The sequence below is a fragment of the Paramacrobiotus metropolitanus genome, unplaced genomic scaffold (genome assembly GCF_019649055.1).
Source record: "Paramacrobiotus metropolitanus isolate TYO unplaced genomic scaffold, Prichtersi_v1.0 Parri_scaffold0000005, whole genome shotgun sequence".
NCBI lineage: Eukaryota > Metazoa > Tardigrada > Eutardigrada > Parachela > Macrobiotidae > Paramacrobiotus > Paramacrobiotus metropolitanus.
The window spans coordinates 352,987-364,772 of record NW_026570225.1 but is presented as its reverse complement, the minus strand read 5'-3'; the positions used below and the strand labels follow the sequence as shown (position 1 = coordinate 364,772).

Sequence of the window (11,786 nt, the reverse complement as noted above, 5' to 3'; positions counted from 1 at the left end):
GGCTACGTTCGGTTTTTGTTGACGACGTCACGCCAGTATCTTTACGTGCACGAAAAAAACTTCCGGTACTCTTCTCGATGTTCTCACATTGATTTCAGCACCACAAATTTCATCACCTCTGGCTCTGGCATCTCGTTTTTTACCAATTCTCGCTGCTCGCTTTTTGTTCTCAGTTTGAAACTAGTCTGTGTAATTCGCAAAATGGTTCTGGATATTGATCTGTTTCGCGAGGAGAAGGGGGGAAACGTTGAACTGATTCGCGACTGTCAGCGCAAACGCTTTAAAGACCTTGGTTTAGTTGATCAGGTCCTTCAAAACGATATCGACTGGCGCAAATGTATGTGGTTCAGATTGCTTATTCATTTATTTATCCCCATTGTTACAGCAGTGTAATTTGAAGTGAATTCTTCTCTAGACCGTTTCGCTGTCGATCAGTGGAATAAATGGAAGCGGTCTGGCAGCAAGGAAATTGGCGAACGCATGAAGGTTCGTTTAATTACATTATTACAGTATTAATAATACTGTATTATATATAAGTCAAAGTGTTATATTTATGCGAATTCAGAGGCAGTATAACGTTATGGTTGTTGATGTCGTAGAAAAAAGAGGCTCAAGATGGAACCGATGGAGGCCTTCCATCTTCCTTGGAGTTGGTGTTGGAAGAAATGTCCTTGGAGGAAATCAAGGTTTAGTAATGTTATTAATACATTTTCATAAATGTATGTTTAAATAAAAATATGGAACTATTGCTATTTTTTTGTAATGCCCTAATGGTCAGTTTTTTGTAGACTCTTAACATTCCCCAGCTGAAGACTCTGGGCTCAAAGATTGACGAAGAGATTGACAAATGCACCAAGAAAATGGAAGAACTGGACGAGAAGCGCAGTGCCGCTCTGCGAGAAATCGGGAATCTCCTTCACGACAGTTGCATCATTAGCAATAACGAGGTGATTGAACTGACCTAACTTTTCTCTCTGATTCCCTTCTGTAATTTTTATACTGTAATCTTAAATCAGTGTTGCTGCTGGATGGAATCGACCGTCAAGCGTTGGAGTTGTCGATTCCAATTTGTTTTGTTATTATTGCTGTTTTTAGTAATAATATTCATACAGTTCACGGACTTTTATTTGCTTTTTCAGTAATATCCGCAAATTTTTCCTCTTATTATCGTTTTTTGTTTTGCCGCGTGGATGTGTAACGTTTTGTTTTGCCGCGTGCAAGTGTAACCGAATTTTCCTTAAATTTTAGGATGAAAATGGTGTGGAGCGAACGTTCGGGAATATTGAACAGAAAAAAAAGTATTCGCACGTTGATCTGATTGCGATGGTGGATGGGTTTGATGGAGATCGCGGCTCGGTTGTTGCCGGTGGTCGCGGATATTATCTGTTGGTAAAGACGCTGCTTTCATTGTGCGACGTTGCGTTCAGATTTTATTTACGCACTTTGTCTTATCTTGCAAGGGCCCCGCTGTCTTCCTCGAACAAGCATTGATACAACTTTCTTTGAGACTTTTGGATAAAAAAGGATATAAACCGATGTACACGCCCTTTTTCATGCGCAAGGAAATCATGCAGGAAGTGGCACAACTGTCTCAATTTGATGAAGAATTGTATAAGGTTCGTTACAGCATGGGGTGGTTTTTTATGCTTGTTGTACCTTTGCCTTGACAGAGGTTAAATTACAAGTTTCATATGTTGTGTCAGCCAAAAGTCGAATTTGTACTGTAATTTTTTTTGGCTTAATATTTTGGACTACGCGTACTGGTTCCTTTTTTGTGTAGTTCAGTTGGTTACTTTTCGCTTTATTTTGTGTCTGATATATTCTTTGTTTTGGAAGTATTAGGCATGTTTGTAAACTTGACATTTCCACAATGCGATATTAGCGGCCTCATTTTCGACAGGTTGTGGGGAAAGGCAGCGAAAATAAAGAGGATGTTTCCGTTGATGAGAAATATTTGATTGCCACGTCTGAACAGCCCATTGCGGCGTTTCACCGGGACGAATGGATTCCCGCTGATCAGCTACCCATTCGTTATGCTGGTATTTCTTCGTGTTTTCGCCAGGAAGTGGGATCGCATGGACGTGATACGACAGGCATCTTCCGAGTTCATCAATTTGAAAAAGTATAATTCGGTTCGCCTTAACCTGTATTATTGTTCTTGAGCATGTAGTTATGATGTGCTGGTAGGTTGAACAATTTTGTATTACTTCGCCACATGATGGTGAGTCTTGGAAAATGATGGATGAAATGATTGGAAACGCGGAAAACTTTTGCCAGGTTCTCGGTATTCCATACCGAATTGTTAATATTGTCTCAGGTATGGTCTTACATTTTAGCACTCGTGTATTTCAAGGATAGGGATTAGATTTGAGAAGTTTGAAAATTTATCGCCCGCGATTGAACAATTTTTCACCTGGTCTTCGATTGTTGTCGGCTTTGTTTATAGTAAACACCTGCATCCACGATAATATGTTATAATAATAATAGTTATTCATAAAATTTATTTTTTTGTTATGTATTTATTAATAATTGTTGCAGTTGTTCATTATATAGTACTTGTCAGTTATAAGAATTGTTATTTGTTTTGTTACAGGAGCCCTAAACAACGCTGCAGCCAAAAAACTGGATTTAGAAGCTTGGTTTCCTGGTAGTGGCGCTTTTCGAGAGCTGGTATCATGTTCTAACTGCACCGATTATCAATCACGTCGTCTCGCTATACGCTATGGGCAAACGAAAAAATTGAACGATAAGGTGAAGAATTTTGTGGTTGTGATGTTCCGTGATTAAGTGCAGATCAGAGTTTTTAAATCATGGCTTTCTCTGTTAATTAGGTGGAATACGTGCATATGCTTAATGCCACCATGTGCGCTACGACTAGAGTGATTTGCGCTATTTTGGAGAATTTCCAGGATGATAACGGTATTGTTGTTCCCGAACCACTGAGACCGTATATGCCTGAAAGTAAGCCATTTTTTATTGATATCCATTGGCTTGGATGTTATTATTAAAAGTCTGTCAGTGACAGTGAGTCGAACATTGACGATATTTCTTGTTGTAGGATATAAGGAAAGAATTCCATTCGTAAAGCCTGCTCCTATCGATGAAATTGCCAAGAAACAGGCTGGAAAATCAAAGACGAAGGAAGATTTGGCTGGAGGTGACTCGAAGTAATGCGATTCAAATGGGTTTTAACTCGAAGTAGTACTTAATGTTTCCGCTTTTTTCGGTTTCTTTTGTGGTTTTTTCTTATTGATAAGATCGCTCGCTTTTGCAGTAACACGCGCAGTTTCATGGATTGCTGTTTTATCTTGTTTGCAGTCATTAAAGTTCAGTAATCGCAAGTGACTGGTATAGATGAAAATACCCTTGTCAAAAAATTTGGTAGTACGATGAACACCTGCTGGATTATGTCCTTGCAGGGAAGCTATCGATATTAAAAAAACATCCTTATACTGTTACATGTTCGTGTCTATGAAAGGCGAACTTTAGCGAAGGCCAGCGTAAGCTGGTACTGGGTCCAGTTGCGTTTCGTTTTCTGTGGAGCATCCGCGGTGATGTTTTTGTGGGCGAAAGAGCCAAACATTAGAATTTTTGACTGACTCTTGAACTTTGTCCGTATATTGCCCGGTACTCTCAGTAGGCTACAATTCTGACTTTTTGGATTCTGATCGAATTGTGAAGCTGACCGTCAGTACTGCTGCTAACCATATCGGGTCAGTAAATTCCATACAAAAAGGTTGCATTTAAAAGTAAATAAAGTAACTACAGCAATAGATTTTCAAATAAATCTGTAAGCAGACGAAATTTGTAACTTTTATTTCTGCCTGTTAAACCCTACTGTTTAAAGTTGCGTAAATACACTAGTTTGGAAGGTTCTTCCAAAGCAATTTAATATTTACATTAAAATCTTGGTGGCAAAGTTATGATAAACAATAAAACAATAGCTATGATAACCCTCTAAAACGCTGTTACTTCTTTGGTGGTGTATTAGCCGTTGGTTGCTGCGGAAGTCCAGGCGTCACTTGCGGTTTATCTTCCGGTTTGCCAGAGTGCAGTGGAACTTCCATTGATTCCCTGAATTCAGGAAACACTTCCCATGGACTGGGCAGGTCGAACTTCCGGTATTCCTGAGTGAGTTCCAAAGGCTCCACCACCACTCGCGTCGCTTCGTCATCGTATCTCAACTAGAGTAGAATTTACAGTTTCATGTTTTCAGAACTTACTTTCAAAAGTCAATCTCAGAAGTTTAAGCACGGATTACAGCACTGCAATGCTCTACTTTACACTTCACCAACCTCAACATATCCGGATAATGGGAAATCCTTTCGGAAAGGGTGGCCTTCGAACCCGTAATCCGTCAATATTCGTCGCAGATCGGGATGATTATGGAAAAACACTCCGAACATGTCCCAGGCTTCGCGTTCGTACCAGTTGGCCGCCGGAAAAATGGGACAAAGGGAATCAATCGGCGTCATTTCGTCGGTGTAAGTCTTCACGCGGATGCGAGAGTTGTATTGTAGCGACAAAAAATTGTAAATGATCTACAGAATTAACACAGAATTAACACAGAATTAATGCAGAATTAACACAGTTTCACCATTTGCGCTGATCATGTCTATAACAAACTGCGCATGCATTTCCAGTTTACCTCAAAGCGGTACTTTCTTGTGGGCACATCCATTACAGCAAGATCCACTAAATTCCAAAACATACACAAGTGATGGTTTTTCAGAAACAACATCACGGGAAGAACACCTTCTGGAGCAATCAACACCTGTGAATGCGCCAAATACAAATATGAAAACCGATCACGGATGCGTTGGAGAAACTTTCGCAACAAACCTCGAGTTCATCCGTGCCAGTAACCAAAACCTTCTGCACATACTTGGGCAAGCACTGCGCGACAAACTGCCCGAACTCTGTCAGTCGTTCCTTCAAGGCCTTATCGTGTTTGGCAACAGTGGCTGGAACACAGCAAATTTTACAATTATTTATAGTACTCTGTACGTCCAGAGTACTATAAATATTCTGTACTCTGTATGTCCAGAATATGTAGCACTGTATAGTGTATACAGGTAGCGCATTCTCATTTATTCAACAATCGTCTGTTGTGCAATTCAAACACTTGCACTTAGAGTCTTACTGCTTACAGCTTACTAGTCTATCTGCAGTTAATAACATGTCACCAGTTATCAAGTACTTTTTCCCGTTTTTGCATATCTGCTCTTCGACTTACGAGCATGCGGAGGAGCTGTGGTGGGGCCTGCGCCAGGTGCAGGATTGGCAGCAGGGGCAGTTTGCCATCGCTGCTGCTGAATGCCCAGTCGAGGAGCCTGGCAGCCTGTTGTAACATATTGGTGTTCAGAAACTCAGATTAATCTGGCGGTTCTGGACACAGAATCTGGTTTGCAGATTGAGTAGACCAAAAGTACCTGTCAACTTTAGCACTGAATTCCTCGCTGTTGCATTGAGCACGGTCTTTGTGAACAATGATACAGCTCTACCAGCCATAATGAGGGAGAGAAGACTACAACATGCAAATCCGTAAAGTAAATGCACACAGAAATAAAGGATACCAAAGTACTCACATAACCTCAAAACCAAACAAACAGAAACTCAGAAATGGGGAAATATTTTTGGATGTACGGTAATAATGATATCTGGACTGATTCTGGAATCGACAACATTTACAGTACGTGCTAGCACGCCTTTTTAACTGCTTTCCTTGTCGTAGTGATAACCCCCGTAAGGTGTGAGTGTGGTGTAAAAAACCATTATGAAATAACTCACGCCTCCAGAATTTTGCAAAATTTGGTAGCTACTAGCTAATCGTTCAAATTGATTGACTTGTTTTGCGGTTGCAGTTTAGACTGCAGTTCACAAATTTTAATCAGTCAGCTGATGTACTCATCACTAGGCAGCACCAGCCATCTTCCTTGATATTCCCGTTGTCCGTCCGCACTTCGTCAGTAAGATGGATAACGTCAAGACAGATGAGACGCTGGTAAAATCATCGCCAGTTCTGTGTGACAGCGAGGATGACGATCCTCTTTTGGATGCTGTCCACAAAAGTGGCGAAAGTTGTGATGAGGACCACAATCCCGCTGGCTACTGCCATCCTGCCAGGTTTGGTTACAGATTTGCCGTGCTGGTTCTCGTGTGCCTGACGAGCTTAGGTAAAATCTGCGTGCAATCGCTTAGCCAGGCAAAATTGTTCGAAAATTTTGTTTATCTTAATTAGGCAGCTATTTCTGCTATGACAATCCAGCGGCACTACAGACGGAGATTATCAAGGATATGAAGATCAACACCAGCCAGTTCCAGCTTCTGTATTCGTTGTACAGCTGGCCCAATGTAATCGTATGCTTTTTCGGTGGCTTCCTTGTGGATCGGATTTTGGGAGTGCGAATGGGAGCGATTATCTTTGGCGCACTATTGCTTGTCGGTCATGTACGTGCTCCTATTGTGCAAATTGGATTTATTTCCGGTTCGTTAATATTTGAACTTTTTTTTCTTTGTAGTACATTTTCGCCGTGGGGGCCTTCGTTAACAAGTTTTGGGTGATGGAAGCCGGACGATTTATTTTTGGGTATTAGTTCTGTTTGAATCTGTGCTATTCTTGCACTTAAGATAGAATTTAAATATATTTGTAAGTTAAAACGATCATACAGATATTTTGGCCAATAAGCTCGTTCATCTTAAGTATTACTGTACCACTGTACAATTGAAAGTTTTAGTTATGAATTTTTTATCATATCTCTACGCGGTTGGGGTGAAATTTGACAGAATTAAGCTGGAGTGCAGTATTATTTGCATTCTTATGGTTGGCTTGCAAATTTTATCATTTGTACTTGTACACTGATGTCTGGCGTGATACAGCACATACACTTTTATACTAAACAACTGTATTTTTGCAATTTTGTACTAAATAACTGTATCTTTGCAGTCTGGGTGGAGAGAATCTGCAGGTGGCAGTAAATGCTTACGCTGTCAATTGGTTTAAAGGTATTGTCAGCTCTTGTGCACGTGAAGTAACAATTTAATTTGGTGGTGTAAGTATGTAATAAACGCAATTTTTTTGTACAGGAAATATGCTCAACTTGGTCATGGGGTTGAGCTTGAGCGTCAGCCGAGCAGTAAGTGGGATGAGCTGCTTCTCTCGTCGTTTTTTTTGCCTGGCATGCACATATTTTATAGGGCAGCGCCATGAACATGAATTTGATGGAACCCATATACAATGCTCTGAAGACACATTATGCGGGATACATTTGTCTGGGATTGACGCTGTTTATCGGTGGAACGACGCTGATTTTCTCGCAGTATTGTACTCTTCAGCTGGCGTTCCTCGATAAGCGTGCCGAAAAAATTCTCAAGCCCAAATCCAAGATTGCTGCCGGTATCACCATAATAGTCTGTTATTGAAAGCTGTATGCTGCTTCATTAATAAACTACTATTACCTACGTATATTAAAACCTATGAAGTGGATGTTATAGCATTTGATCAGGGTATTGAGAACCGCTGCCAGCTGACGTTCGTGCTTTTCTGCACTTGCATATGGATGGCTTTGAAATTTGCAAAGTACGCTGAACATGACTGGTAAGCGGATGATTTATTTTTCGGATAGGCGAGAAGATATCTTTCCGGGATGTCCTGAAGTTTCCTCTGAGCTTGTGGCTTATATCCATCATTTGTGTTGGTTACTATACGGTATGTTTCGAACATTCACCAATTGTGTGCTAAGTTTTCATTTAATTCTAAATTTTTTGCTTTAGGCGATTTTTCCCTTCATCAGCCTTGGACTGTAAGTACTTGCACTATTAGATTTATTACTGTAAACTGCTGGGCGTTAAACTGTGATTTTTCTAATGTTAGAGTATTCTACGAAAGCAAGTTTGGAGAAAGTTCCTATACGGCTCAGAAAATCAATAGCCTTGTATTTTTGATTTCCGCTGTTGCTTCACCTCTTCTGGGCTTCACGATCGACAGAGTCGGGAGGAACGTTATGTGGTGTCTGGCCTCTATTTTGCTTACATTGCGTAAGTCAGGCATTACTGTGTGGCAGTGTGTGCAGTATTAAAAAAATGAAGGCGGTAAGAATAATATAAACGGCTTTTCTGTAGTTGCCCATGCCCTCCTATCCTTCACCTTCTGGAATCCATTTATTGCCGTGGTAAGTGCATTGCTAAATTTGCAAGTTATGTAATGATTAAGTCAAGTTCTGTTTTTGGTTGTTAGCTTGTTTGAAATAAGTGCTTACTCCTGCATTGGCTCTCACAAAAACTTCATATCAACGTTTGTTTTCGAATAAACTGCGGTAGTTTCACTGGGTGCTGTATTTTTATGATTCGCACTTCAAATAAATTTATTTTAAATATTTTTTGCAGTCGATCATGGGAATTGCATATTCCATGTTGGCTAGCTCCTTATGGCCAATGGTTGCTTTGGTCGTCAAAGAAGAGCATCTCGGAACAGCTTATGGAGTGTAAGTACGGAGCGTACGCTGTTATTGGTTTGTAATAATAAAAATTTCGCTTTTGCATGATTGTGATGCATGAAATTAAGTGGATAATACGTACTCTGTACATATACCAGTTAATAATCATGAAAGGGGAACTTCTGCTTAAGGAAATAGCTCCGAAGGAATTGACCGAATGGAATTTAGCTATGTCTACCGAATTTACCTGAGCAGGGCTTTGAACTTACATTCCTTCGATAACACAATCATACCAATCAGATGCTAACAAATTACATACTGTACTCTGTCCCATCGTGTTGTAAGGTGTAACAGAAAATGTTTTTTCGCCAGTTCACTTTTGTTTTAAAAAACGGTAAGTATTGTTGATTGTGGTTTATTGTGCAAACGATTCATTATTGCACTTGTGCCTTTTGATGCAGGATGCAAGCTGTGCAGAATTTAGGGCTGGCAGTCTTCTCCATTGTGACGGGGGTGATCGTGGATGGCGCTGGGTATCTGATACTGGGTGTTTTCTTCTTGGGTTGCTTATGCGGTAAGTGCAGATTACCTTCAGTTTTTAAGCTTTTTACTGCACAATCGTGGTACCTTGATTTAGTGGCTCTTCTTGCTGGAATCGTACTATTTCTGTACAACGAAAAAGTCGATGGTCTCCTCAATTTGTCCGCCCGCGAGCAACACGAAAGGTTCAAAAAGCACCAAGAAGCCACGGCTGCCCAAGCCGGCATGGATCACAGTGAAACGGATAAGCAAATTTTAGAAGCATAAACCGGTGTGTTGATTATGCTCAAATGTTATTGTGATTGATGCTCATTCATTGTTGACTCATTTACGAGTTCCGCGATTGCTTGGCCAGCATTCGTTTACGTTGTGATACTTTTTATTTCGTATTGTTATATCTTTTATATTTGCTTTCTATGTATACCTTTTCGGCAGTTTTATTCACTTCCGTTACACGGATGCAGTGTTAAGCAGTTAAATTAAAGGAAACGCGAATAAAATATTGGTTGTTTTTGTCGGATCAGCAATTAGTTTCCACTGGAAAGTGCGTATTACGTCGTCATTTGACGAAGTTTCACAAACGAAAATTAATTACATTGTGTTTGTCATTGAACGGCTTTGTATGACTGCAAATGCATACGTGTGTTCTAACAAGTTTGCGATGCAGAATTGCAATCGTTGCCGATTTCTATGGTTCATTTGGCTGATAATAACAAAAGTAAAGGCGCATTAATCCAAGCACGCCCCGTTGCCGGCTGTTTGACGTTATGTACGGATGGATTCCCGACAATTCACCTTTGCGAAAACTCTGCACACGCAGACTTGAACGCATACCTTGCACTTTCTGGCACTGTCCTCCGCTGGACAATAAGGTGAACGGCTGTGTTGTCGGCAAGATAATGGCTTCGTTAATAGCCCGATCATTTCTGCAACAGAACTCCAGATTACTAGTGCGGCGTAAATAATATCCATCTGGCAGCGCATCGTTCTCGAGGAAGGCTTTCCGCGACCGAATACTGATGGAACCGACGGCAAAACCTGCTGGACATTTATCTTTTTTGAAAATGCAGTACGATCCCATCGGCCAGTCATACCGGCCATTAATTCCATCGGCGTATTTCACACAGAATTTCATGGTTAAATCCGCCCGATTGCCGCGCCGCGGCGTTAGTTGGACGTCGAATTCCGTACTGGGCAGGGATTCTGCGAACATCCCAAATCGATCGCGCAGTCGCAGTGATCCCGCGGCGGACCACATGGGAAACGTTCCGGTTTCGGGACAATTAGTGTTTTTGATCAGCGCATACGTTCCATGCGGCCAATCCAACTGAAAAGATCGCGAAATCACTCCAAAACTCGGTGAGGGAAAGTACTGCGGGTAATCATACAATCCCTGTCGCATATTTGCTCTGGTCTGGTTAAGTTTATCCTCTGCGGTAATGTAATTTGGACAATAAGATTTCATATTGGGATACGAATTGTCCAGCAGATTCTTCGTCAAAAGAGTATCGATGCGCCGAAGAGTCAGTTGAATGGGCGTAGGTGCGGAGGGCGTTCCCCGTGTGAACTGATGTTTGATGGTGCCGGAAAAGTTGCCCTGCTTGGCTAATTCGATTATTTTTTCCACAATAAATGGATTCTGGAACGCGGAACTGTCGTACGACACGGACGAAGTGGCTACGTCCAGATGGACGATAGATGCCAGGGACGGCGCTTTCATGATGAGATTATTCAGCGAGGTCACGGGGATTTCGTCGCGGCTGATGACGAGACGACCGACTTTCACCGCTACAACGACGTGTGTGCCCCATGTGGAGAAAAACCGTCGGTACACATCGCGGTTGTAGTCTGCCGGGAGATTGCAAAGATCGTTAAGGAATTCAGTGGTTAGTTTTCCGGTGGATTTGTATTTCATCCGCAATTCCGCTACCGTAATGATGTTGCGAGTATCCAAAATGACATTGCCTTTGGCTTCCAGTACTTCTTTCGCCTCGTTCATGGTGGCGCTGCGGCTTCCCGCTAAATCGGTTTCCAGAGGTAGTGGCTGAAACGGAAACAATTACATACGTGGGTACATCTGCCGCATTATTACTGATGTAATCCAAAACATTAATTTTGATACAGGCAAAACTATCAAGTTTGTATTACCGGCTCATCGGGATCACTGTCAAATATCCATGCAGTGGCATATAATCTTTGCAGCTGCTGCAAATCCGCCACTACCGCTTCCTGATTATCCGTTGTTTCCTCCGCCGATCCCATGCATACGATACTCTGGTCGGCACAGTAGTCTTCGCCGGGTGCCGATGCCAGAACTTTGTCCAAGATCATTTTTGTCGACAGCATGCCGGCGTCCGGTCCACCGCTATAGCTAAACAAGTGGTCGCCGTCGTTATTGCCGATCAAGATATTGTAACCGGCGCCCACGTAGCCGGCTCCGGCCGGTACAACGTAGCCATCGGAAGCTGACAGCAGAAGCGAAAGCACAAGAACAGTTTGCACATTCTGCGGTCGAGGCATTATAGAGTGTATAAGTAGTGATTACCCAGCTTACAAGTTAGGTAATTACGTCTGTTATTTCCGATCTGTTTGGTGTTTCTGCACTCTGAGATGGTTTAAATAAGACTTATTGCTGCGGAAAATAATTAACTGTAAAATCATCCACTACCGTTTAACTGTAGCTACACAGTTTACGAACATAAATATTATTCAAAGTGAAACGAAGAATTTTGTCCAGCAGCTTGTGTTTCAGCTGGGTTAATGCAGTAATTATGCATGTCTATGATCAACAATGCGTACTTGTACATACAT

General features: G+C 41.6%; 4 protein-coding genes across 4 annotated transcripts; 2 read left to right on the top strand and 2 right to left on the bottom strand.

Moving 5' to 3' along the window:
• Nucleotides 1–38: 38 nt before the first annotated feature.
• On the top strand, nt 39–3,428 carry LOC129581071 (probable serine--tRNA ligase, cytoplasmic). The gene is made up of 11 exons (XM_055471939.1): nt 39–337; nt 416–486; nt 600–686; nt 789–947; nt 1,249–1,389; nt 1,461–1,616; nt 1,901–2,122; nt 2,188–2,317; nt 2,594–2,751; nt 2,832–2,961; nt 3,059–3,428. The coding sequence occupies exons 1-11, from the start codon at nt 202–204 to the stop codon at nt 3,169–3,171; spliced, it is 1,503 nt and encodes a 500-aa protein (XP_055327914.1). The 5' UTR covers nt 39–201; the 3' UTR covers nt 3,172–3,428.
• A 367-nt stretch (nt 3,429–3,795) lies between these two features.
• LOC129581261 (NADH dehydrogenase [ubiquinone] iron-sulfur protein 3, mitochondrial-like) lies at nt 3,796–5,717 on the bottom strand. Its single transcript, XM_055472236.1, has 7 exons — nt 5,589–5,717; nt 5,433–5,527; nt 5,237–5,341; nt 4,843–4,964; nt 4,649–4,774; nt 4,296–4,541; nt 3,796–4,184 (listed from the first exon to the last, which is right to left on the bottom strand). The coding sequence occupies exons 2-7, from the start codon at nt 5,509–5,511 to the stop codon at nt 3,969–3,971; spliced, it is 894 nt and encodes a 297-aa protein (XP_055328211.1). The 5' UTR covers nt 5,512–5,527; nt 5,589–5,717; the 3' UTR covers nt 3,796–3,968.
• Nucleotides 5,718–5,832: 115 nt separating this feature from the next.
• LOC129580926 (major facilitator superfamily domain-containing protein 1-like) lies at nt 5,833–9,477 on the top strand. Its single transcript, XM_055471690.1, has 13 exons — nt 5,833–6,176; nt 6,242–6,450; nt 6,522–6,589; nt 6,947–7,005; nt 7,087–7,136; nt 7,198–7,396; nt 7,626–7,708; nt 7,774–7,802; nt 7,874–8,037; nt 8,122–8,171; nt 8,386–8,483; nt 8,897–9,009; nt 9,073–9,477. Exons 1-13 carry the CDS (start codon nt 5,975–5,977, stop codon nt 9,240–9,242), a joined length of 1,494 nt encoding a protein of 497 aa, XP_055327665.1. The 5' UTR covers nt 5,833–5,974; the 3' UTR covers nt 9,243–9,477.
• Nucleotides 9,442–11,701, bottom strand: LOC129580925 (uncharacterized). Its single transcript, XM_055471689.1, has 2 exons — nt 11,124–11,701; nt 9,442–11,019 (listed from the first exon to the last, which is right to left on the bottom strand). Exons 1-2 carry the CDS (start codon nt 11,493–11,495, stop codon nt 9,664–9,666), a joined length of 1,728 nt encoding a protein of 575 aa, XP_055327664.1. The 5' UTR covers nt 11,496–11,701; the 3' UTR covers nt 9,442–9,663.
• Nucleotides 11,702–11,786: the final 85 nt, after the last annotated feature.